The 25,506-nt window shown below is 35.5% G+C and overlaps 1 protein-coding gene across 4 annotated transcripts in view; it reads right to left on the bottom strand.

Moving 5' to 3' along the window:
- Positions 1 to 3,022: 3,022 nt before the first annotated feature.
- Positions 3,023 to 25,506, bottom strand: part of EPYC (epiphycan) — a 45,045-nt gene continuing 22,561 nt past the window's right edge. For 3 of the 4 annotated variants that reach the window (XM_063646561.1, XM_054443516.2, XM_063646562.1), the window contains 5 exons: positions 17,411 to 17,585; positions 12,151 to 12,309; positions 11,130 to 11,332; positions 9,422 to 9,517; positions 3,023 to 3,678 (listed from right to left, as the gene is read on the bottom strand). In XM_063646561.1, coding sequence (XP_063502631.1) covers positions 3,508 to 3,678; positions 9,422 to 9,517; positions 11,130 to 11,332; positions 12,151 to 12,309; positions 17,411 to 17,585 — 804 coding nt within the window. In that variant the 3' untranslated portion in view covers positions 3,023 to 3,507. Of the gene's footprint in view, positions 3,679 to 9,421; positions 9,518 to 11,129; positions 11,333 to 12,150; positions 12,310 to 17,410; positions 17,586 to 19,382; positions 19,823 to 25,506 lie in introns of those variants that run through there. The other variant, XM_063646563.1, reaches the window with a different exon arrangement.

A 25,506-nucleotide genomic window follows, 5' to 3' on the forward strand; every position in this document is an offset into this window, starting at 1 on the left:
CTAAAGTCTCTTCTTCCCCCAGATTCTGTAATAATTGTATGCTGAGTAGGCTGTGAGGACAGAAAGTTATTCTATGCCATTTGTGGGGGAAATCTGTTATCATCAATAATGTTCTTGCAGGCAGGACCTCATTAAGATTTCCATGGACCCCTTTCTTTGTAAAAAATTAATTAAACTCTATTTTATGGCTTGTTGCTACAGAAAAGAATATAATCCAGGTTTGACTGATTATTGCACATATATTATTATTACCACATTCTCTTTATTTTAAAAGAAACTAAATATTTTCATATGTTCCGAAGACTCTTGCAAGCTGTGGGCACTGTGCCGACTGTACCTAATGAATAAGTCAGTACTGTCTGCCGGGAGTCTCTTCTTACCCTGATGGCACTAAGTATCTCAGTCCGTCTTTTTGCCGATTTTCCAGAGGCCAGGTATCTGGAGGACTACTCTGACCTCGGGAAATGGTCCCTCCATGGTGCTTGAAATAAGGCACTAGACCAGTGGGAAGTCACTGTTGCATACAAAAAGCCGGTGCTGATCTTTGCATCTTTGTCCAGCCTGTACACCATTTTCTTTATTTTATAAAACTGGAAAAAGGCATATCTGTGGTACTTTAGGTGCAACAATGGAGTCAAACAGCACAGGATTTAGGAGTCGGCTGTGGATCCAGGCCAAGTTATTTAAGCTCTCTTCTCTGATTTGTGGCTTGGAATAGTGATTATCTCCAGCTCCCAGGATATTGTTAATTAATACATGCTGAACACCTTAGTAGATGCCTGGCACATAGTTTGTATCCAATAGTTGGTTGCTATTATAAAAATGTGTGTATACATGAATTAACTTTAAAACAACATTTAATATGCTTCAAAGTTAAACGCCAGGCCTAAAAATGATTTTCTGACATTATCCTCTAAAGTATACTATTATATGGCTTCTATTTTATAGCAGTGATGTTGTGTAGCTCTTATTTCTATTTTAATAAGAGTTGTGCAAAGTTGTCCTGTGGTTGTATGGACACTCTGGGAGCTACAAGTTTGTCCGCTGACAGTGTTAATCATTTAACTTCATTAAAATGCATACACAATAAGATATAGCAAATTATTTTTCTTTCACCCTTATTACTTTCATTTATATTTCCCACAAAGGCAAGCAGAAGTAACATTAGAAGATAGTTTTGGCTAAAAATATGTCTACATGTTTAAAATAACTTAATTTTTCAAAGAATCATTGCAATTCTTTTTCTTAAACTATAACAAGAGAATCAAAACCAAATCATCCACTTGTCTACCTCATTGGCACAGCAGAAGTTGAAAAGTCAGTGACATTGTATATTTCTTTGTCCACATAGAGACATCATCAAAGGATAACTATTCCATCCCAGAGAAACAATAATAAAAGGCTTTCATTAAATGTTACTGTTTCCTTATTATTCCACTACTATCATCACTATTTTTTATGTGTTTCTAGGAGGATTTAAGAGTAGAGAAAGAAGGTCATTATCTATGGTGAATCACCACTTGCTTATACTACTAGGATTTGGAGATTGTGTTAGGTAGAATTTTAAAGATAGGTCTCTGAGATTCCTGCCTTCTGGTTATTCAAACATTCTTCTAGGTACTTTTAAAAAACAATTACACGTCAGGGCGCAGTGGCTCATGCCTTTAATCCCAACATTTTGGGAGGCCAAGGCGTGCAGATCACAACTTCAGGAGATTGAGACCATCCTGGCTAACATAGTGAAACCCCGTCTCTACTAAAAATACAAAAAAATAGCTGGGTGTGGTGGCACGCACTTGTAGTCCCAGCTACTTGAGAGGCGGAGGCAGGAGAATCGCCTGAACCTGGGAGGCAGAAGTTGCAGTGAGCCGAAATCACGCCACTGCACTCCAGCCTGGCCACAGTGCGAGAGTCCGTCTCAAAAAAAAAAAAAAAAGCAGATTAAAGCACCAAACCAGTTGGCCTTTTTTAAGATCATATGGAGGTTACCTGGATTAAAATTAGACAGATGGTTGCAAAGCTCTGTTAATACACTACAAAACAATTAATTGTCTCATTTTTTAGTATATTAATTCAGAAATAGACTATGAAGTGATGAAAAGATTTGATACTAAACCATCTTAGTGAAGTTCTAGAGAATTATGTACTTTCCCACACTGTTGGTGAAAGTGTAAGTGGTTACACTGTCTTTGAAGGGCAATTTAGTAATGTTTATTAAAATTCAAAATAATAATCTTTGACCCAGAATTCTACTTGCATGATTTTATCAATACATGTACTCTCACATGTATATAAACTTATTCATGTTCAAGCAAGGGTATTTGCAGTTTGGTGTAAATGAAAAAAGTGTACATCCATGTCATGGACTGATATGTGGTTTTCAGAATCAGTATACCTATATATGCTGATATGGAATGATCATCCAGCAATAATTTTAAATTAAACAGGCAAAGTTCAGAATAGTGTTTATCTTCTGTACTTAAAAATGCATATTTTATGTATAAATACACACATTCTGGTGAAATGCGCATGTAGCATGTGCACATATGTATTTGTGTAAAAAAGAAAAAGTTACTTATATGCAAGTTTTTGTTTCTTGTGGAAATCTTTATAAAATTATGCAAGAAAACATTATTTCTGAGGAGTAGACCTGGAGGTGTTGCAGCTGGAAGGAAACTTACCTTTCATTGGATACTCTTTTATTGTCTTTCAGTTTTGAACCATGTATGTGCCTGTATTATGATTATGCATTTTAGAAAGATGAACTCTCCTTAGAAAGTATTACTTCTTCCCTAATATGATTATCATATCATCTTCTATATTTTCCATTTTCTATATTTTATTTTTCTTACAGGCACACAGAAATACACTACATAACTAATCAGTTTATCAAAGATCAAAAATGAGTTGTCAGCTCTTTCAGATAATAAAAAGTTATCATTCAAAAACTGGAGGTTATGTGTATTATTGTTGGATATGATTATTTGCATGGTGTGATTATAGTGACTATTTCACAAGGCCATTATTATTTTCAAATACATTTATTCTTTTTTTCATGCTCTTTAATGGATTAGGGGAATAAACATGCTTTAGTAAAAAAAAAAAAAAAAAAGGAAGAGAAAAGTTTAATTAAAAACATCTAAATCTTGGCAAAAATACCTAAAGTGTTCATTTCAAAATTTTACTTTATTATGCACTTAATTTGAAATGATATAGGATATGAACTCCTAAGACTTACAAGTGATACGTGATCTATAAGAACATGTGTGAAATATTTTCTATCACTTAGTTTTGCTCTTTTTGTAAATGTTATAGGTTTATTCCTAACTTATCTGGTGTTAAATTACTACATTTTCATTCTATTATAACATTTTTAATTGTATTTTATGTAGTCATATCATCTCTCAGAACACAATCTCAAAGTATCATGCTGAGTTTTGTTTTGGAGGAGAGCAGTAAGAATGGTTTATTTATAGTAGCCATCATAATGCTAATCATTATCTGAAATTAGACAAGGCTCCCAACAGGCAGACGAGGTAGACACATGTATGCTTGAGGAGTTTTGCTGAGATTAATAGGGTTTCCATCCAATCGAATGTCCTCTAGTGCCTTACGAATATAAGTCAAATTTTTAACATTGCAGAACGTATCTTCGTGCATCTCCAGAATGTTGTTATTCTAAAAAAGATGAAAATAAATTATGACAAGATATAACACATTCTTAGTATTGATTGATAGCGCAGTCCACTGTGCTTCACCCTTGTTTTTATTCTTTTGTGATTTTCCTCAATCAAAATTACTTAATGTATATGCCAAGCACTTTCTAAGCAATGGGGATAAATTAGGAAATAGACATGCTCCTGTCTTTAAGGAGCTTATACTTCAGTAAGAGAAATACAATTTGAGGTGAGAAAACTACTGAAAGAAAAGCAAGTTATTTCCAAAAATGATGAGTATTGTGAATAAAATAGGATGACTATGAAAAGTTATCTTTAGAGGTAACAATTGAACTGAGAATGGATTGACAAGAAGAAAAAGGCATGAAAAAAACCAAGGGAAGAACATTCTAGGCACAGAGAACATCAGGTTTAGAGTCCTGAGGAATCAGCCTGGAATGCTCCTCCCTCAACATTCAACATTCAAGTCAATGTGGCTGAAGTGAGGGGAAGGAAGGAGGGAGCAAATATCTGGAAGGTAAGCAGGGCCCAGGACTGGATTTTTAAACCTAGGTTTATTTACTGTATCTCACATACCATAAAATTCACCCACTTAAATGGTACAGTTCAGTGTTTTATATTAACAGAGCTTTGCAACCATCTGTCTAATTTTAAAGCATTTTCAACACCCCCAAAAGAAAACCACACATTCCCCTCCTCCCACCCCAGCAACTGCTAATCTATTTTCTTTTTCTATAGATTTTCCTATCTGGACACTTCACATAAGTAGAATTATATATATATTTTTTAGTACTGAGTTCTTTCGCTTAGTATTGTGTTTTCAAAGTTCATACATGTTGTAGAATGTATTGGTACTTCATTCTTTTTTGTTGTCCAATAGTATTTCATTGTATTGATATACCACATTTTTGTTTATTCATCAATTAATGGAAATTTGAATTATTTCCAAATCCAAATTATGCCTCTTATGAATATGCTTCTGTTAACATTTGTGTAAAAGTTTTGTACGTACATATGCTTTCAGTTCTTTTGGGTATATACTTAGACATTGAATTGCTGAGTCATCTAGTAACTTCATGTTTTATTTTGAGGAACTGTCAGACTGTTTTCCAAAGTAGGTGCACCATTTTACGCTTCTACCAACAATGTATGAGGGTTACAATTTTGTCTGCATCTTAACCAACACTTCTAATTGTCTCTTTTATTTTAGCCAAATAAGTGAGTATGAGTTAGTATCTCACTGTGTTTTTGTTCATTGTTAGTGTATTGAAACATAATTGATAGTTTATATTGATTTTATAACCTATAACATTGCTAAACTTATTTATTAGTTCAAATACTTTAGTGGATTCCTTAGGATTTTCTATACCTAAGATCTATAGATTAATTTGGGGACCATATCCACCTTAGTCATAAGTCTTCTGATTCATGAATATGGAATTATGTTTTCTTTATTTAGATCTTAATTTCAACAATGTGTTGTAGTTTTAAGTATACAGAGCTTGTACTGCCTTTGTTAAATTTATTTTAGGTACCTTTAAAATTTTGTGACCATTATAAACAGGATTGTTTTCTTAATTTTTTTTCAGGTTGTTCATTGCTAGTGTATAGATATCCTGCATACAATTGATATTTGTATATTGATTTTGTAACCTGCCACATTGCTGAACTCATTTATTAGTTCAACTAGTTTTTAGTGGATTCCTTAAGATTTTTTATATGCAAGATTATGCCATCTGAAAATAGAAAAATGACCTTATTTCCAATTTGGAAACCATTTATTTACTATATTTTATGTATTTATTTTTCCTAATAGTCCTAGCTATAACTGCCAGGCTCAATACTGAATAGAAGTGGTGAAACAAACAATTTTAGTCTTGTTTCTGTTCTTAGGAAGAAAGCATTCAGTCTTTCTCCATGAAGATGATGTTAGCCTGAGTTATTTATAGATGTTCTTTATTGGATTGAAGAAGTTCCTTCTATTCCTAGTTTTATTTTTTTAGTAATATTATAATAAAATGTTGTTGGATTTTGTCAAATGCTTTTTTGACATCTATTGAAATAATCATATGGTTTTAAACCCTTTATTCTATTAATATATTACATTGGTTGATTTTTAAATGTTAAACTATTGTTGAATTTCTGCAATCCCATTTGGTCGTGATGTGTAATCTTTTTATATGTTGGTGAATTCAGTTTGTTGTATTTTGTTGAGGCAATTTGCATCAATATTTATAAAGGATATTGGCCTGTAGTTTCATTTTCTGGTGATATATTTGTCAAGTATTATTATTGGGTAATATTGGCTTCACAGAATGGGTTAGGAAGAAAATGTTCTCTTTTTTTGTTGTTATTTGAAATAGTTTGTGAAAGATTGTTATGAACTTCTTTAAATGTTTGATAAAGTTAACCAGTAAATCCATGTGGGAGTGGGTTGTCTTTTTTGGAAGATATTAACTTGCTAAGTTAATATATTTGCTTATTAGAGCTCTATTCAGATTATCCATTCTTTAGTCAATTTCAATAACTTGCATTTTTCTAGAAATTTGTTCGTTTAATCTAATTTGTTGGTTTACAGTTGTTATAGTAATCCTTATGATCCTTCTTATTCCTGTAAGGTTGGTAATAATGTCCCCTTTCTTATTCCTCATTTTAGTAATTTGTGACTTTTTTCCTAGGTCACTTCAGCTAAAAATATGTCAATTTGTTGATCTTTTAAAGAACCAAATGTTAGTTTTGTTTCTCTATTATTTTTCTATTATATATTTTACTTATTCTGCTTTAATTTTTATTATTTCTATCCTGCTTGCTTTGGGTTAGTTTCCTCTACTTTTTCTGTTATCTTAAGGTAGAAGGCTAGGTTATAGATTTGAGATCTTCTTTTTTAATATACGTATTTACAGCTGAAAATTTCCCTTTAAGTGCTGCTTTAGCTCCATCCCATACATTTCAATATGTTTTATTTTTGTTTTTATTTATTTCTGATTTTTTTTAACTTTCTTGATATTTCTATTTTGGCCCATTAGTGATTAAGAAAAATTTTGTTTCATATCCACATATTTGTGAATTTCTTAAATTTTATTTTTTGTTGATTTCTAATGCAATTTCATTGGAATCAGAAAACATACTTTGTATAATATTAATTATTTTCAATTTACTAATACTTGTTTTGTGGCCTAGTATGTGGTCTACCTGGGAAATGTTCCTTGTGCACTTGAGAAAAATGTGTATTTTGAAATTGTTGGGTGGAATGTTCTGTCGATGACTGTTATGCCAAACTGGTTTTCAGTGTTGTCCAAGTTTTCTATTTACTTAGTCATCTTATAGATAGTTGTTCTATCCATTATTGAAGCGGGGCCAGGTGCGGTGGCTCATGCCAGTAATCCCAGCACTTTGGGAGGCCGATTCAGGAGGATCACTTGAGGCCAGGAGTTCAAGACCAGCCTGGGCAACATGGTGAGACCTGGTCTGTATAAAAAATTTAAAAAGTAGCCAGACATGATGGTTCACACCTAAAGTTCTAGCTACTTGGGACACTAGGGTAGGAAAATTGCTTGAGCCCAGGTGTTTGAGGCTGTGGTAAGCTATGATCATACTACTGCATTCTAGCCTGGGTGACAGAGCAAGACCCTTTCTGTAAAAAAAAAAAAAAAAAAAAAAAAAAGAAATTAAAATTAAAAAATAAAAATAAGAGGATGGAATACTTCATTACTATTGAACTGCCCATTTTTCCTTTCATTTCTGATAGTTTTTGCCTCATGTATTTTGGGCCTCTGTTGTTAGATGCGTATATGTTTATAATCATGTATGTATTGACCCTGATGTATCAACCCTCTTATCATTATAAAGTGTCAATGAGGAATAATACATATTTTGTGCCTATTAACTCTGCTATTCCCTTTGATATGTGATAGATATGTGTTGTTAATAATTGTGACTTACATTTAAGTATCATATATCAGTAGCTATATTAAATATTTTATAAACATTGTTTCATTCATCCTCCCAGCCATCCTGTATAGAAGATCACCTTTTAATCCACACAAGAAATCAGAAATGCAGGGAGTTTCAGATAGTTTTGGGTCTAGAATTTCAGCCCAAGGTATATGCTTTTGCCAGAGCCTTCAGTTTTAACTGCTATACTATATGTTGGCAAACATTTTTCAAATGAATAAAAAAGGGGATTTATTTATGTATTAAAAATATAGAAATTGAAGACAATGTAAGCTAAAAATAGACATATATATTGGATATTGTGAAGTGACAGTGATGGGGAAAAATTTTTAAGTTGCACTTACTGACTTTCAAAGCTTAGAATGGGAATGTAAAAGCTGTTACTTTAAAAAATTCCCTCATATTATATATACAAACAAATTATGTTTAAATATAACATCAAATACTTGTTTTATTGGTAGGATCAATATCATCCCAGATAATAGTAATAAAATTTAATTCATAATTGGAAAACACATTCCAAAATTTCTAAGTACTCCCTTGGAAATCTTCCCTTCAGTCATAAACAAGGAAAGACATCTTTATATGCATAGAAATTCACCCCCAGAAAAAAAGAGAGAGCCATCCAGAAATCAAACCAAATGGCTAGAAAATACATATACAATAGGCAAGTAAACAAATCAGACAAACCCACAAAAGAGACAGATATCCAAGACATAGACATATATACATATACATATATATAGTGTGTGTATATACATATATGTATAGAGATATATATTTATATATATGTAGGCACCAAAAATATGAAAATATTTATATTAATCGGAAAAAAAGAAAAAGCACAAAGGTAAATATTCACAAAATCCACAAGGGGAAACACAGGAATTCATGTCCAGCTCTTAAATAGCAAAATCACTTTTTGTACATTTTCTGCCATCAAAGATAATGTTAAACTATAACGTTGTTTCTTTGTTTCCTTGTTTCTTTGAGCATGAAATGGGTATTTTCTCTATATATTTATTCCATAGAACAGATCAATTTATTAGAGAATGTTGATTATAGCTACAAACTAAAATTTACAACTGAAATAAGAAATAATTTATATTTAACAACCAAAAATATTCATTATGATTGAACAATTTTTTAATCACATAGGTGAAAATATAATATTATTCATTCATTAAACTAATCAAACTGAATACTTCAAAGATAACATGTACCTTAATGGGATTTAAAATAACCAAAACTTTCAAATATGGTGTTTAAAAAAAAAAACAAAAAACCTGCAGTTTGTTTATCCTGAGAGATGGAGCTTGCCATCTCTCAGCACATAGGAATGCCTTAGGACTGAATTTAATTCAATACATAAAACCTAAAATCACAGGCTGAAATTGATGTTTTTTTTCCCCCTGACACCTAAACGTCAAGTTAGATTTTTATTTCTCCCTTTTCTTTTCCACTTCTAATCTTTTCATTTTCTTCAACAGGTGAAACTTTCAATGTTTTTTTTCCTAAGAAGATTTGTGTACCAAAAGGATGCATTTTGCCTTGGAAAATAAGAAAAAGAGTAAAGTTATCGGAATTCAATTAGAATAGATAGAGCTATGAATGTATAAAGACAGCTTTGTACTCAGATAAAGAGAGAGAATAAATGAGAAAAGAGAAAAAGAAGAAAAGTTATCAAAGTGTGTCAACATGCCATTACAGACAAATTCTTGTGTCCTGATGTCCTTTTTGGCTTTGCTTTCTCTGAAGCTCTTGGGCACAGCTTACTGGTAGACTCCTACCTGGAGGTGAAGGGCTCGTAGATTTTCTGGGAGTGGCAGAGGGATGTGGTCCAAGTTGTTATCAGTGAGGTACAGATGATGGAGATCATACATGTCCTGTAAACATTCCAAATGTGGGAACTCAATAAAAACTAGTGGTGCCACAGTTGTATTTCCCATTCCCTCTACATGCGGATATTTGTAAAATAGCATGTTCCAGTTCAGGTCTTGTTTTGTAAAGTTGAGGCAGCTTAGTTTTCTGAGTTACTAGACAATTCAGATGAGTTTTGGAAAAATTGGCTACAAGCAAATATTTCTTCATGAAAATACAATGTGTTTCTCAGTCTCTAGGAAGAACCATGTTTTGTTCAGTCTGACTTTCTCAATTTAAGCAAGGCTGCTGCTTCCTATGAAAGGCATTCTGCAGTGGGATTTTGAGGATTTTGATGAGGCATAGCAAGCATTTCCTTTATTTTATAGGCATAGAAACAAAGAGTTCCTCCCCAGCAATGGCCTGGTAGCCCAACTACCAGAAAAGGGCAGCCTAGCAAGACAGAAAACATTTAGACAATAGCTGTTCTACTCTAGCCAAACACCCTAGAATAAACTGTGACTCATCGCCACCTGTGCCAACAGAGGCAGAGTGGGCAGACTAGACTATGACCCTTGCCTGGCTCTAGTGAGATGCCCTAACTCCCGTAGCTACTATTGATGGTATCACTGTAGGCCTAGCAGAGAGACAGGGCATTCGCCACCACCCAGTGGTAATGAGGCCACACTATCCCCTGTGCCATCCCTGAGAATATTGTGGTGTCTCTCTAAAGAGTATTTTAAAATTACATGTTCAGTGTACACTGAGAGGGGCTGCTTGAATGCCATAAGAGGAGGCAAGAAAGCCAGTTGGTTACTGTTCTCAGACCCTATGCTGTTTTTCAAAGCAAGTCCTCTAGCCCCAAACCTGCTTGCTTCACATAGAAAACAAAATCTCTAGGGTTAACTGAATCCATCCTCTTTATAAGGTCATTTAGTAGCCTTCTGTCTTCAAGACACTGCCCATTCCCTGCCAAGTAGCTATGCTTTTAGCCAGATAATCTTTCTGAGTGTAGGGTCTGATCAATACAGATTCTCTGGCTTGCACCACTTCCAGGTGCTCCTGTAGATGGTGCTTCAGGTAGCCACCAACTTCTTATTCTAGCCTGCTTTCTGTTTTTGGTACTTGATCACCCTCACAATGTACCAGAATATGGTGTTTCTCAAAAGCATGATAGATGCAGTTGGGAAGTTTATTTTGAAAGTTAAAAGTCTCACTAAATTAATTCCCCTTATAGAAGTTGAGCATAGTGGCTCATACCTATAATCCCAGTACTTTGGGAGACCGAAGCGGAAGGATCACTGGAGCCCAGGAGTTCGAGACCAGCCTGGGAAATATGGCGAAACCATGTCTCTACAAAAATATACAAAATTTAGCCAGGCATGGTGACACGCGTCTTGTAGTCCCAGCTACTTGGGAGGCTGAAGCAGGATGATCATCTGAGCCCAGGGAGGTCGAAGCTGCAGTGGGCCATGATCGCACCACTGCACTCAAGCCTGGGTGACAGAGTGAGACCCTATCTCAATAAATAAATAAATAAATAAATAAATTTATTTTCCCTACACGAATAAAAAAGGTAGTCAATGACAGCAAATAAAATTGGAAGATAAAAGTCTTCATATCAAACTTAAAACTTACTTTAAATGCTTCTTGCTTTATCCCTTTCCTTCCAAGTCTATTGTTACTAATATCAATAAATGTCAAAGTGGTTGGCAATTCTGGGAGCTGCCTTATTTTGTTGTCACGCAGGACAAGCTCTCGAAGTTGAGGCAGTTTTCGGAATGCATCTTCATCAATCTCAGATATTAAATTTGATGTCAGATCAATCCTTTTTAAATCACCTAGAAGAAAAAAATAAAGGAAGTAATTAAATATTCTTGTTTTGCTCACATAAAAATATAAATGTAATTTTCCTTTATTTTGCAAATATAAATTTAGCAATGCACAGTTAATGAGATGATTATCTTTCTTTTTATAAAAAATTATTTCCTACAAATACTATTCATATTTATGTAGTTAGGAGTATAACTTTAGCAAAGAAATTGGTACACCACATTTAAAATAACTGGTCTTCTCTCCATAATCTTCATAAAGTTTGTCTGGATTTTGTCATTTAAAATGTTTCCCTCAATGATAAATAAAGAGTGTTGTGTTTTCTAATAGTCAAAGATACAGGCATTAGAAAGAAGTCTTCAAATGATTAAAACACTTTATGAAGACACATACCAAAATTCTTCTAAGTTGGCAACAACTATAAAGTCAGAATTTAGGCTTGCATTCATCCATCATAAAGCAACTATGCTTTGGTGAAAGTTTATTTTTAAAAAGCCAACTCCTCATAAATATGACCATAATATTTTACTCATAATGTCATAATATGATAAAACATTCCAGCATGTAAAATATAATTATTTATCATACATATTTAAATTGCTCATTTGAAAACATCACCTATGTGGTTTTGAAATGACTATTGCTTATTTGTTGTTTTTCTTACAATTATTAAAGCAAACTCTCAAATTTTTAAATAACAAAAAACTATTGATTTATGAACCAGGCTTTGGCGTTCAAGTTTCATTCTCAGTGCTAACATTTAACAATGTAAAAATTTTAGGGAAGTCTGTAAAGCGGTGAAGGCCGTTAATACTGTCATCCATACTTAGGCTTGCAAAGTCATTTTTGTTGATCTTTTTAATTCTGTTAAAGCGGGCATAGAAATAAGCGGTGTTCTTGGGCAGCGGAGGAATAGCATCAAGTTCGTGGTCATCACAGTACACGGTGATACTTATACAAGTACACAGAAGACAGGTTGGAAAGTCTAAAAGATAAAGGAAAATAAAATTATTTGTAAGTACCAAATCAATTTCTAAGAAATAATGTGGAATGTTTGATAAACAAGATTAGAGTCTGCCACTAACAAAGTAGATTTTGTATTTTCTCATAATGCTTTCTGTAAATAGAATATTCAAGTCAAACATACCAATTAAAATTGTCTCAACAATTAGTATATTCAATGTAACATTTTAAAAATAATTTAAAATTAGTACTTTTCTATTTATTAGAAATTCTATATTCAAAATTTAAACATTATTATTGTGCTTTTCATAAAGTTAAAATATCACATATAATATTTTCATTAAGTCTTTGGTTTAATAATGAAACATTTCACTAAAACAACACTTGCTTCAAGAAAAATAAAAGATAATAATTATTAATATTCAGTTGCTCAAAACATATTATTGAATCCTTTCTATGTAAATGGCACCATGCTAGCTGGTGAAACAGTGGTGAGCACAAAGAACACAGTTGTGTTTTATGATCTGCTATGTGAAATGAATGTTAATCACACAAATAAAATTGTGAATGTGATAAATGTCATGAAGTGTCATCTGAACAATAACATAAGGGGATTTGACCTAGTCTGGAAGTCATGGAAGGCACCTCTGAAGTGAAAGCTGAGCTGAGATCAGCAGAAGAGGAATAATTGACTATGCAGGTAAGAAGGGAATAGTATGCCAGGCAGAGGAAGCTGCATGTGCCTTCACTTTGGAGGGACTGAAAGATAGTCCATATGGTTAAAACTCAGAGAGCATTGGAATGTATGGGATATAACATGCAGGGGCCTTGTAGGCTGTGCTACAGCTTTTATTTCTTCCCATAAGGATGGGCAGAGGTATCATACGATGCAGTTTGCATGGTAAGAGTTAAGTCAGCTGGAAGGTGTAATGGAAAACAGAAGCAGGGCAACTGGAAAAAGTGGAAGTGAATCATACTGTAGACAAAAGATGGTAACTTGGTTAGGGTAATGGTGATAGAGGAGGCAATGGAGCCAAAAATGTTTCTGAGGCTGGGTTTTATCTTGACATACTGATTTTTCTTTTCTGTCTTACACACACACACACACGCACACACACACACACCCCCCTACCTCTCCACCCCTTCTTCATTTGCTGTTTAGTGATCATGGAGAAGACAGTACACTTCTAAAGGAGATGGAGAATTAATGACTAGAGGAAAGGAGGAGAATCAGGATAGGGCAATGTCATGGAGGCCATGTGGGGAGAGAGTTTTAAGGGAAAGGAAATAACAACCTAAGCCTCCTGAGATGTCAGGTAAGTTAAGGACTGAAAAATGTTCTTGGATTAGTTATTGCAGTGGTTATCAGAGCATTTACGAGATTTGCAAAGTGAGGGAGCTGAAAGCCAGATTACAGTCCATTAAGGGAGAAGTTGGAAGTAAGGGAAAAGTTGCCACAAATGTCGAAAATGCTGAGAGGTTTGTGAAGAGCAAGGGATGGGACATAGTGATATCTATAATAAAATATGCTTGGGGTTTGTTTGATGAAGGGAGTGATTAATGTGGAAGGAATTTGGAGAAAAAGATCCAGAGGAGGTGAAGTTGAATATAAAAAGGATCATGAGAGGACAGTAGGAAATAGAACTCAAAGAACATGGAAGGATTTTCATCCCACGTGTGGAAGGACAGAGTGTCTTTGTTGTGCTAGAAGGAGAGGGAGACAGAAGAACACACTGATATAGATGTAGGTAGATTATTTGTCTGGAAACAGGAAGACCAAGTTGCTGCTGACTGAGAAATTGCATTTTCTTTGTGAAGTAGGAAGTTAAGTTATCTGACAGGCTTGAGGGGTCTAGGGATGAGGTAAATAGAGGTTGTAAGCTGTGAAATGAATGGAGAAAGTGAAATCTATGACATAAACTAGAAGAGAAAAGTGGTGGAGAAAATGTCCTGAAATTTCTCAGTGATCAATTCGTCTTAGTTTACCTGAGACTTTCCTGTTTATAACATTGAAAGACACTTGTTTTGGGAACTCATCACACCCAGACAAACCAGGATATTTGATCAACCTAGTTGAAAGGTCTGTTTGTGGTTTGTAATCAAGAACTAATAATGTACCCATTAAGGTCTTATTACTATCATTAAATACAAAAGTCATTTCCATTTTAAGAATGGAAAGCCAGGAAAAAATGTTTAAGCGGGAGCTGTAAAATATTTAATATGTGCTAATTTCTCCAATCATTATAAATTAATATTTTCTACTCATAAAAATTTTAAGAGTTAAGGCATTTGATTCTTCTATATATTTATCACCTTGATAATTAAGCAATGATTGCTTAGGGTAATTTACATATATTCCCAGTAGTTATAGTTTAATTCTAAGTTTTTCTACACCTAACTCAAGGCTATATTATACGGTTTTAGAATGTTATTTTTAGAAATTTGTTTTAGTAGTAAAAATATGGTATTTTTATTTTTAATATTCTAAATCTTTCTAAACTAATTTTGATGAATGTGTGCCTCTTCTTTGGAAATTGAAATGTGAGTTTGAGTTTTTAACTTTTTTATCCTCAGAGTACTTTAGAAACAAAAATTTTCTTTAAAAGTCTTAGTTTTTGTTATGTTTCTAAATTGACATTAGTGAAGCATTACTTGACCCAAGCTTTTGAAAAGATTGGGCATTCTGCTTTTCTGTTCTTTCTGGCTAAGCTGAGAGATCCAAAGTACAGGTCAACTTTTGAAGGATCTGAAATCATTTAAACATAAGTAATGTTCTAGGGATATTTAATTTTCCTATTTTGGGTGCTTTATGCTGGATATTTACATTTCCTTCTCATTGTGTCTCTTCCTTTTTCTACTTGTAGAATGTTCTACTACACAGAAATTTAACTACACAAAAAGAATATAATATATTCATTAATGACACTGACAGGATTTATTGGTCTATGTTGCATTCCACATATCACCTCTGTGATACTGGACACATTTTATAGTATGTCGGAGTTTGAGTTTTCTTATTTTTAAAAATGGGTAATCAGTGCCTAGTACATAGTGTTTTGACTCTTCAAAAAGTTAATGTAGATAAAACAATTCAAGTGTCTGGCATATAGAACGCATGGGATGAAAGGGCAACTTTTCATACTACTTATTGAAGAACAGTTAAAAACTCAAAGAGGCAAAGAGTAAAATGGTGGTTATCAGAGCCTCAGGAAATGGGGAGTTGTTCAAGGGGTATAAAAATTTCAGTTATACAGGATGAATAAGTTCTAGAGGTCTGCTATATCATACTATTCATAGTTAACAATACTGTATTGTACACTAAAAATTTTAAGAGAGAAAAAAATGCATGAACTCCTTTATCAACAGAATTTTCGTAACTAACACTTACTATGTTTACTATGGGCCAGTAACTACATGTATTCATTTAATCCTGACAACACCTCTATAAGGTAAGTTCTATTATTTATTATCCCATTTTTTTAGATGAGAAAACTAAGGCACAGTAATATTGAATGCCTTGCTCAAGACTATAAAAACCCCACAAGTCACAGTGCTGGGATTTGAATATATATGTTTTGGTTCCTCTGTCTCTCCAAGAAACTCTCCATTTTGATTCCTGTACTTTGCTCTTAGTTGTGCCTTAGGCAATATTGCTCCCTCTCTTTTTGTCTCCCAGTGTGTTCTGGACAGACTTTTCTCATAAGACCTGTAATACAGTGATATGGTTTGGCTGTGTCCCCACCCAAATCTCATCTTGAATTGTAGCACCCATAATTCCCACATGTTGTGGGAGAGACCTGGTGGGAGATAATTGAATCATGGGGGCAGCTTCCCTCATACTGTTCTCATGGTAGTGAATAAGTCTCATGAGATCTGATGGTTTTATAAGGCGTTTCCCCTTTCACTTGGCTCTCTTTCTTTCTTTCTTGCTGCCATGTAAGTTACGTCTTTTGCCTTTCACCATGATTTTGAGGCCTCCCCAGCCATGTGGAACTGTGAATCCATTAAACCTCTTTTTTCTCTATACATTACCCAGTCTTGGGTATGTCTTTATCAGCAGTGTGAAAATGGATTAATACATACAGTATTGCCTCTAAATTTGTTTCTATGTCTATCTTCCTGTGCTAGGCAGAAATATTCATGAGAACAGTAGTTATTTGAAACTAAGTTTTGTGTCTACAGAACTTGGAATACAGAGACACTCTATATTCACTCAATCTTTGCAGTGGGAACTCTCCTTATTTTTTTCTATACTCCCTAACTATGACATTATCTGTGTGTATAAAAGTATTCCAGTGTGAGTCCTCTTGAGTACCCCCAAGATTGACAGTGACACACTTGAACAAGAAATATAGACATATTATAGAATCACATGCAGCACCAAGAATTCCTTCTCATTAACTAAAAGGCTCTGGTTTCATCTGCAGGCCATGCAACATGGTGTCTGATGTTGTGCAATATTTTCCTCTCTCTGTTGCTTCTTAGGATTGAGTGAGAAGAAGCCTGTTTTTAAATAAATAAACAGCCAAGAATCTGAACAGGCTGGCTTCAGACCCGCTATGTAACAGCTTTGTGATGTCTGGCAAGTTACTGTCCCCTTTGAATTATAGTTTTCTCCATGATAATGAGAAGAGTAATATTAACACTCTCACAGGGAGGTTTTAATAATCCAATGAGATAATGTGAAGTGCTGAGCATATGGGCCACAGATAGTATATGCTCAATTAGTGCAAAATATTATTACTATTACCATCATCTTCGTCCTCATCATCTCTTATCCCCTTGAACTGCTGTGGCCTAATCTCAGAGGCAAAGATTTTATCCTGCTCATCGATTACTCTCTGTTCTACAAATACATTCCACCACCAGGTTTTGAGTAATGATGCACAATATTTTCATCCCAAATCTTTGGTTATTTGATCATTTTTATGAGACCAAAGCTAAATTATTACAACTGCTTTATATTTGAATATAAAATCTAGGTATAAATATACTTCAAACCTAGCCTATTCCAAAACCTTTTTCTTGGGTCATGTCATGTGGTTTCCCTGCAGAGTTGAAGCTTTGCAGTTTTGAGGATGACAAGGTGGACTCAACTGTAATTCTGCTTTGAGGTACCTGACCTTCATTTGTGTGTGGCCCCAGAACCCCTGTGAATTCAGGCTCCTGGGGAGAAGAGCCATCAATCAGCCTGGGAGTAGATTCCTCCTCCTCTTCCTCTTCCTGGGCCTCCTCAGGCTGTGGGGGTGGAGTGAGGAGCTCTCTGTTCCCTGAAGGCATCACTGTGGCTATTTCAATCTGAAAAAAAAAAAAAAAAAGAATTTCTTCAGGCAAACTTCTCAGTCACTGTGTGGCAGTGACACAAATTTAAAATGTACCCATATTTGCCACAAGAGGACACTCATGTTCTAAAGTTCGATAGTTTGACCATCCTGCTTGCTTGGAGGAACACACATGGTTCTAGTAACTGTTGTTGTTTTTAATTAGTTTTGTTTCTCAAATCTTAGAAGTTGTTTCCAATGCCTTTTTTTTTTTTTTTTTTGGTCATCTTGTTCTTTAACATCATATATGTTTGTTCATTTCATAGGTTTAAAAAAAGCTTGTTTATTGTTTTATAATAATGAGTAGCATTATAAGAATGCATCAATATTGTGAAAGCTTCACATTAATTCAGAAGTGTACAGAGTAAAATTCAAAACTCCTCTTCACCATCCAGCTCTCATTCTACTACCCTTGAAGGTAATAACTGAGCAGAAATTGATACGTATTATCTTGTCCTTTCAATCCTTGATTTCCTAGGTTCAAATATTCTGTTCCTTACCAATGACTTATACTGTCTCTAACGGCATTTTACTGAAAAGTATCCTTTATACTAAAATAAAATATATAGTGACATAAAAACTGTGATTTGACTGTGATATGCCATTTCTCATGTATTTTCAATATTATTAAAATAACAAATATTGTAACGATATCTAGGTATGTTAAAATGGACTTCTTTGAGAACTTTGACACTAGGAGGCAGCTATAAAATTACAAAATTATTCAAAGGTTATTTTTTAGATATTGTATTTTAGATTACAACTGCTTTGCTCTTATATAACTTGTACATTTTAAGTAATAGAGTCATTGCTTTTAAGAATACTGTTTGGATTTAGGAGAAATCTTCTCTTTCAGATTTCTCCCCTTGTCTGAATGTCTATTTCTTTGTGGTACTTAGTAAATGTCTACTTCTCTGACGGTCTTGTAAGCTTGGGCTGAAAATTTGCTCCAGGCAATTGGGATGGCGACACCCAGGACCCACTTTTTGTGGCCCAGTGTCCTTGTGGTATCCCCAGAAATCCCAGATTTTCCCTTAACCACACCAATATGGCCTTTTGCTTTTTTCCACCCTTCTTTGTTTGCTTTCATTAAGAAAGTAAAGAAACACATAAATTATTTCTGGATTACTTAATACCAAATGATGTGCAAACTATTCCTTTCATCTATAACACAGGTATATTTTCAGACCAGATATTTTCTAGGTGTTTGAATAACCAAAAAATTTTAGGGATACACTTATGATTTAATATCACTTATAATAGATTTAAAAGCATTGCAAATCACAAATGAAAATTATTCTTTTTAAGGAACACTAAACTTTCTTTTATCAGTTTATATTTCTGAATTGTGCATCCTTCTGTGCTTCCATAGAGTCTCCCTATTTCAGCCTTTTCTGTGCTGTATTACATTGGTTCCATTTGTTTTCTGCATATCCAAGCCTGCTGGATGGTAAAGTATGTCATGTCTTTTATCTGTGTACCTCTAGGCTGTAAGCATAATAGGCAATCAGCAAGTACTTATTGAAGTATAATTTTTTCTAACTTTACTTGTCCAAAATATATCTAATTCACAGCTCTATGTTTAGAGATTTTCTGAGACAAATCAGTGAATGTGCTAATACTTACTTTAAATTATTTAAAGCATGAAATCAAAACAAAAACAGATTATACTGTCTTTGATACTTTAGGAGCAATACATGAAGATACAATAAAGCTTGACCAGAAAGCTCCAGTTGAGAAGTTTGGGCACATTTTCTTAAACAGAAAGACATACGGTTTCCATCTGTAGGTCAGAATGAGGCCGATTCAGAAGGAATGGATTTGTAGAGAGACCAAAAGGAGGCTCCAGGAAGAGCGGAAATTGAGACAGATGTTTCATGGAATGGAGGCAGCCTAAAGGGAGAAACAAATTCCAGACACGTTGCCTTGAATCTTAGCTTTGTCAGAAAAATGTTTGCACATACTTTTTACAGATAATTGTTTTTCCACTGATTTGATGTGAAGCTGTAAGATCTCACTTGTCATCCAATATAATGAGGCAAAACAGCTTTTCGTGTTTATCAAAAATTGTTTTGTTCATGCTTCCTTGCAAATAAAACATAAATGCAATACAACTTTGAAAACCAAGAAAAAGGAATGCCTTTTCACATCAGCAAAATTGAAGAACCTCAAAATACTATGCCTGGAGAGACTTCTGTTTTGTAGACACATTTATTTTCACTATTAAATAGTAGTGATTTAGGCATCTTTTCGCCCTCTTCAACAATCTTCATACTGTGATATGAAGTTATGAGGCAATGCACACACACAAAAAAAATAGTCCAGGGAAACAAGACCACCTGGCCTTCCGTGTGGCAGACTTGTATGCTTATGTTGCAGAAAATTTGAACGTAAACACAAATGACCAGAAAAAAAATCCCTGTCCTTTTTCTCAAGCTACAATTGGTAACACTTGAATGTAAACATAATTGAGCCTCTTCTACAAATATTCATAAATTCTTTCAGCTTTATCCTCTATTATTTTTTATTTGGCTGCTTGTTTTACTCTGACTTGCTTCTTCCTGAATTAACTTTTAAATCTGTTCATTTTATTTCCCTAAAGTTTAAAAATATAATACAAATGGTCATTACTACGTATGACTTTGATTTCAGTCAAAGTCACTGCACTTGTGTGTCTTCTTAACATAGTACCAGCAGAGTACATTTTTGAGTTGACTGGTTTGCAGTAAGTTATCTATTTTTATTCTCTTGTGTACCTGGTCTTAGAACTGTAGATAACTTATATCATGGTAGCCTTTGCTTAGGGAGTACATTCTGTGTCCATGAAACAGTATATCTATTCCAGAGATGACAAATGGATAGCTCACAGTGGCCTAGGCTGAGTGAGATATCAGCAGATGTCAGTATGAAGAGATAGCTACCAAGAGAAGAAGTACTTAGGCCTGTCCCAGTCTCTGCACCCTGCACAGCCCGGACTCCACGTAAGCAACATATCACCTCAACCCAATCTCAGGGTAAAAGCGGTTGAAGTGACCCCGAAGTGTCTCAGACTAAGTTTCTGCTCCCTGGAGAAATAAAGACTCTCCGTAGAAAATCATCCAATTACATTTATTGTATCAGATTGAACTGGGACTTTTACTAGCAATATTTGTGTTATTATTAAAAATATGACAAAAGTTTTAAAACTTTTATTTTCTAATAATCGCCATTGTTGTCCACAGAAGATTATCTCTATAAAAACACTCAGAACCATTTTAAGTGACAATAAGATTTGGTTAACAATAATTTTGATGAAATTCATTTGCCCCTTAGCAAAAAGTGCATTTAAATGATCTGTATAATTATATTGCTGCCACTAAGCCTACTTTTTTGTCTTAATTTCAGAGTAAAAATATGAAAAACTGGTGTGTTCAGAAACAGCAATCACACATCTTCCTGATTGCTTCATTATCCACTGAGTCCTTTTAGTACAGATTTCTTGTTGAACGTGTTAATTATACCTGTTTATGAGGATCATAAACCATTTTCTGCCATTCAACATTGTGTTTGAATTAATAAAACTCTTTTTTTAATATTTGAATTTTAGTTAATCTACAGCTAAGTTTCTAATAAGGAAATCAATGATAATGTAATATATATGTTATGGAAAAAAATGCTGTTAAGAAATTCAAATAAACCAGATTTGATTCCTACCTTTGTGAATGAATAAAATGATCACCAGGTTAATGTGTGAATTTGTAAATGATGGAAGGTTTGCCAGTCTTTATAATTATCTAAAATGTCTATGTCAAACATTATGCTTAAGTTGTGATCAAGTCTTCATTTTATTTGTCAATATTGTTTTCTAAACATCTATCAATATCATTACTTTTGCTCCCTATCTGCCATCATCACCATTATCTAAATTACTATCCTCTCTTAGCTGGAATACAGCAATAGACTACTTATATAAAGTTAGGATGTCCTCTAGTGTAGATGTAGTAAGAATGGACTCTTTTAAAAACAGCTTTATGGAGATATAATTCATATATTACACAGTTCATCCTTTTAAAGTATACAGTCCAATGTTTTTTAGTATGTTGACAGTTATGCAACTATCACCCAATTTTATAGCATTTTCATCACCCAAGAAAAAAACTCTACAACCATTAACAGCCATTTCCAACTTCTCTCTTCTCATCCTCTCTCCTTCCCCCCTCCAATCTCCTGGCCCCAGGCAATCACTTACCAACTTTTTGTGGTTGTACTTTTGCCTAATCTGTTTCTGTATTTGCCTTTCTGGACTTTTCTTTTCTCTCCCCTTTAACTGTAATTATGTATCTTTCGACCAACATTTCCCCATTTCCCTCTTCTGCCTAACTACCTAAGCCTCCGGTAACCACCATTCCACTCTGTCCTATGCAGTTGACTATTTTAGATTCCACATACACTGAGCTCATATGGTATTTATCTTTCTATGCCTGGCTGATTTCACCTAACATAATACTCTCCAAGTTCATCCGTGCTATCTCAAATGACAGGAGTTCATTTTTTTGTGTGTCTGAATAGTATTCCATTGTGTGTATATACCACATTGTATTTATCCATCCATCCATTGATGGACACCTAGGTTGATTCCTTGTCTTGGCCTTTGTGAATAGTGCTGCAATAAACATGGGAGTACAGATATATCTTTAACATACTGATACATTTCTTTTGAATATATACCCAGTAGTGGGCTTGCTGGATCTTATGGTAGTTCTATTTGTAATTTTTTAAGGAATCTTCACACTGTTTTTCATAGTGATTGTTCTGATTTACATTTCCAACAACAGTATGCAAGGGTTCCCTTTTCTCCATAAACTCACCAACACTTACATTTTATCTTTTAGTAGCCACGTAGTCAATGTGAGGTATGCATTTGTCATCTCCAGAATAGAGATACTGTTTCATGGACACAAAATGTACTCCCTAAGCAAAGGCTACCATGAGATAAGTTATCTACAGTTCTAACTACTAACAGTTCTAATATCACCAAGCAGTGAGTACCATTGGACCCCTTTAGCTTGCTATTCTGTCCTATTTTTCCTTAGAATTCGGAGGCTAAACACTGGGCACCTGTTGGCCAGTTAAAAGCAACTAGTGCGGCTGCCAGACTAAAGACATGGGTGTCAGGCTTTCTGGGAAAGAGCTCTTTAACAACCCCTGACTCTTCGGAGTTGGGAGTGTTGGTTTGCTTGAAACCAGCTTCCACTTTTCTTATACTTCTGGGCTGAGCTGAGGGTCGACAGAGAGGAAAGCCATTCAGCTCTGGGGTCCCAACAAAAAGTTGGTTGACCCTGCAGCCATGAGAGGAACTCTCAAAGTCACATCGTCCAAGTGAGACTCGCCCATCTATCCTGTCTATCCTGACCTTTGACTCCTGGGTACTAACACCTGTCAGACAAACTTCCTCCCCCATCTCTTCTCTGAGGCTAGTCCTGCTTCTAAAAACCACTCCGTCTCTGGTGCTTTTCTATTTTTTCCTATAAGAATGATTTCTAGTATAAATTTCAGGACTCTGTTCCTTTCTTTAGGCACCCAGGCTCACCAATCAGAAAAACATAATTTTTGCCCAAAGCCCCATTGAGGGGGTTACTATCTGGAATTTTAGGATCCCTCCTCAGACAAGCAGGCCTAACAAAAGCTATTCCTAAAGCTAGGATATGGGGAGCCTCAGAAATGATATCCTTCCTATTCGTATGATGAGAAGTGAAGACAAAAGGCATCACTCTTCCAACCCTGGAGATCCCATCTCTCCCTCAGGGTATGGCCCTCCACTTCATTTTTGGGGCATAATATCTTTAAAGGACAGGGGTAAGGTCCCAATACTAACAGGAAAATGCTTAGGACTCTAACAGGTTTTTGAGAATGCATTGGTAAGGACCACTAAATCTGACCTTCCTTGGTCCTCTTTGTGGTCTAAGAGGAAAACTGGTGTTTCTGCTGCTGCATTGGTGAGTGCAACTATTCCGATCAGCAGGGTCCAGGGACCATTGCGGGTTCTTGGGTTGGCGGTGGGGGGAACAAACAAACCAAAACCACAGGCGGTTTTTTCTTTCAAATGGGAAACACTCAGGCATCAACAGGCTCACCCTTAAAATGCATCCTAAGCCATTGAGACCAATTTGACCCACAAACTCTGAAAAAGATGCAGCTCATTTTTTTTCTGCACTGTGGCCTAGCCCCAATATTCTCTCTCTGATGGGGAAAAATGGCCACCTGAGGGAAGTATAAATTATAATACTATCCTGCAGCTTGATCTTTTCTGTAAGAGGGGAGGCAAATGGAGTGAAATACCTTATGTTCAAGCTTTCTTTCATTGAAGGAGAATCCACAACTATGCAAAGCTTGAAATTTACATCTCACAGGAGGACCTCTCAGCTTACCTCCATATCCTAACCTTCCTACAGCTCCCCTTCATATTAATAAGCCTCCTCTAATCTCCCCCACCCAGAAGGAAACAAGCAAAGAAATCTCCAAGGGACCACAAAAACCCCCAGGCTATCAGTTATGTCCCCGTCAAGCTGTAGGGGGAGGGGAATTTGGCCCAACCCAGGTACATGTCCCTCTCTCACTCTCTGATTTAAAGCAGATCAGAGTAGACCTGGGGAAGTGTTCAGATGATCCTGTAGGTATATAGATGTCCTACAGGGTCTAGGGCAAACCTTCAACCTCACTTGGAGAGAAGTCATGCTATTGTTAGATCAAACCCTGGCCTTTAATGAAAAGAATGTGGCTTTAGCTGCAGCCTGAGAGTTTGGAGATACCTGGAAAGGGACAAATTCCTTACTGGTCAGCAAGCCATCCCCATTATGGATCTCCACTGGGACCTTGGCCCAGATCATGGGGACTGGAGTCGTAAACATCTGCTGACCTGTGTTCCAGCAGGACTAAGGAGAATTAGGAAAAAGCCCACAAATTATTCAACGATGTCCACCCTAACTTACGGAAAGGAAGAAAATCCTTCTGCCTTCCTCAAGTGACTATGGGAGGCCTTAAGAAAATATGCTCCCCTGTCATCCAACTCCCTCAAGGGTCAATTGATCCTGAAAGATAAGTTTATTACCCAATCAGCCACAGATATCAGGAGAAAGCTCCAAAAGTGAGCCCTGGGCCCTGAACAAAATCTGGAGGCATTATTAAACCTGGAAACCTTGGTGTTCTATAATAGGGACCAAGAGGAACAGGCTGAAAAGGAAAAGTGATATCAGAGAAAAGCCACAGCCTTAGTCATAGCTCTCAGACAAACAAACCTTGACGGTTCAGAGGGTAGAAAATGGAGCAGGCCAATCACCCAATAGGGCTTGTTATCTGTGTGATTTGCAAGGACACTTTATAAAAGATTGTCCAACGAGAAACAAGCTGCCCCCTTGCCCATGTCCATTATGCCAAAGTAATCACTGGAAGGTGCACTGCCGTAGAGGACAAACGTTCTCTGGGCCAGAAGTCCCCAACTAGATGATCCAACAACAGGACTGAGGGTGTCTGGGACCAGCTCATGTCATCACCCTCACTGAGCCCTGGGTAAGTTTAACCATTGAAGGCCAGGAAATTGACTTCCTCCTGGACACTGGTGTGGCTTTCTCAGTGTTAATCTCCTGTCCCAGACAGCTGTCCTCAAGGTCTGTTACCATCTGAGGAATCCTGGGACAGCCTGTAATCAGGTATTTCTCCCACCTCCTCATTTGTAATTGGGAGACTTTGCTCTTTTCACTTGCCTTTCTTGTTATGCCTGAAAGTCCCACAACCTTATTAGGGAGGGACATATTAGCCAAAGCTGGAGCTATTATCTATATGAATATGGGGAACAAGTCACCCATTTGTTGTCCCCTGCTTGAGGAAGGAATCAACCCTGAAGTCTGGGTATTGGAAGGACA

Source organism: Pongo pygmaeus, chromosome 10 (assembly GCF_028885625.2).
Source record: "Pongo pygmaeus isolate AG05252 chromosome 10, NHGRI_mPonPyg2-v2.0_pri, whole genome shotgun sequence".
Taxonomy (NCBI): Eukaryota; Metazoa; Chordata; class Mammalia; order Primates; family Hominidae; genus Pongo; species Pongo pygmaeus.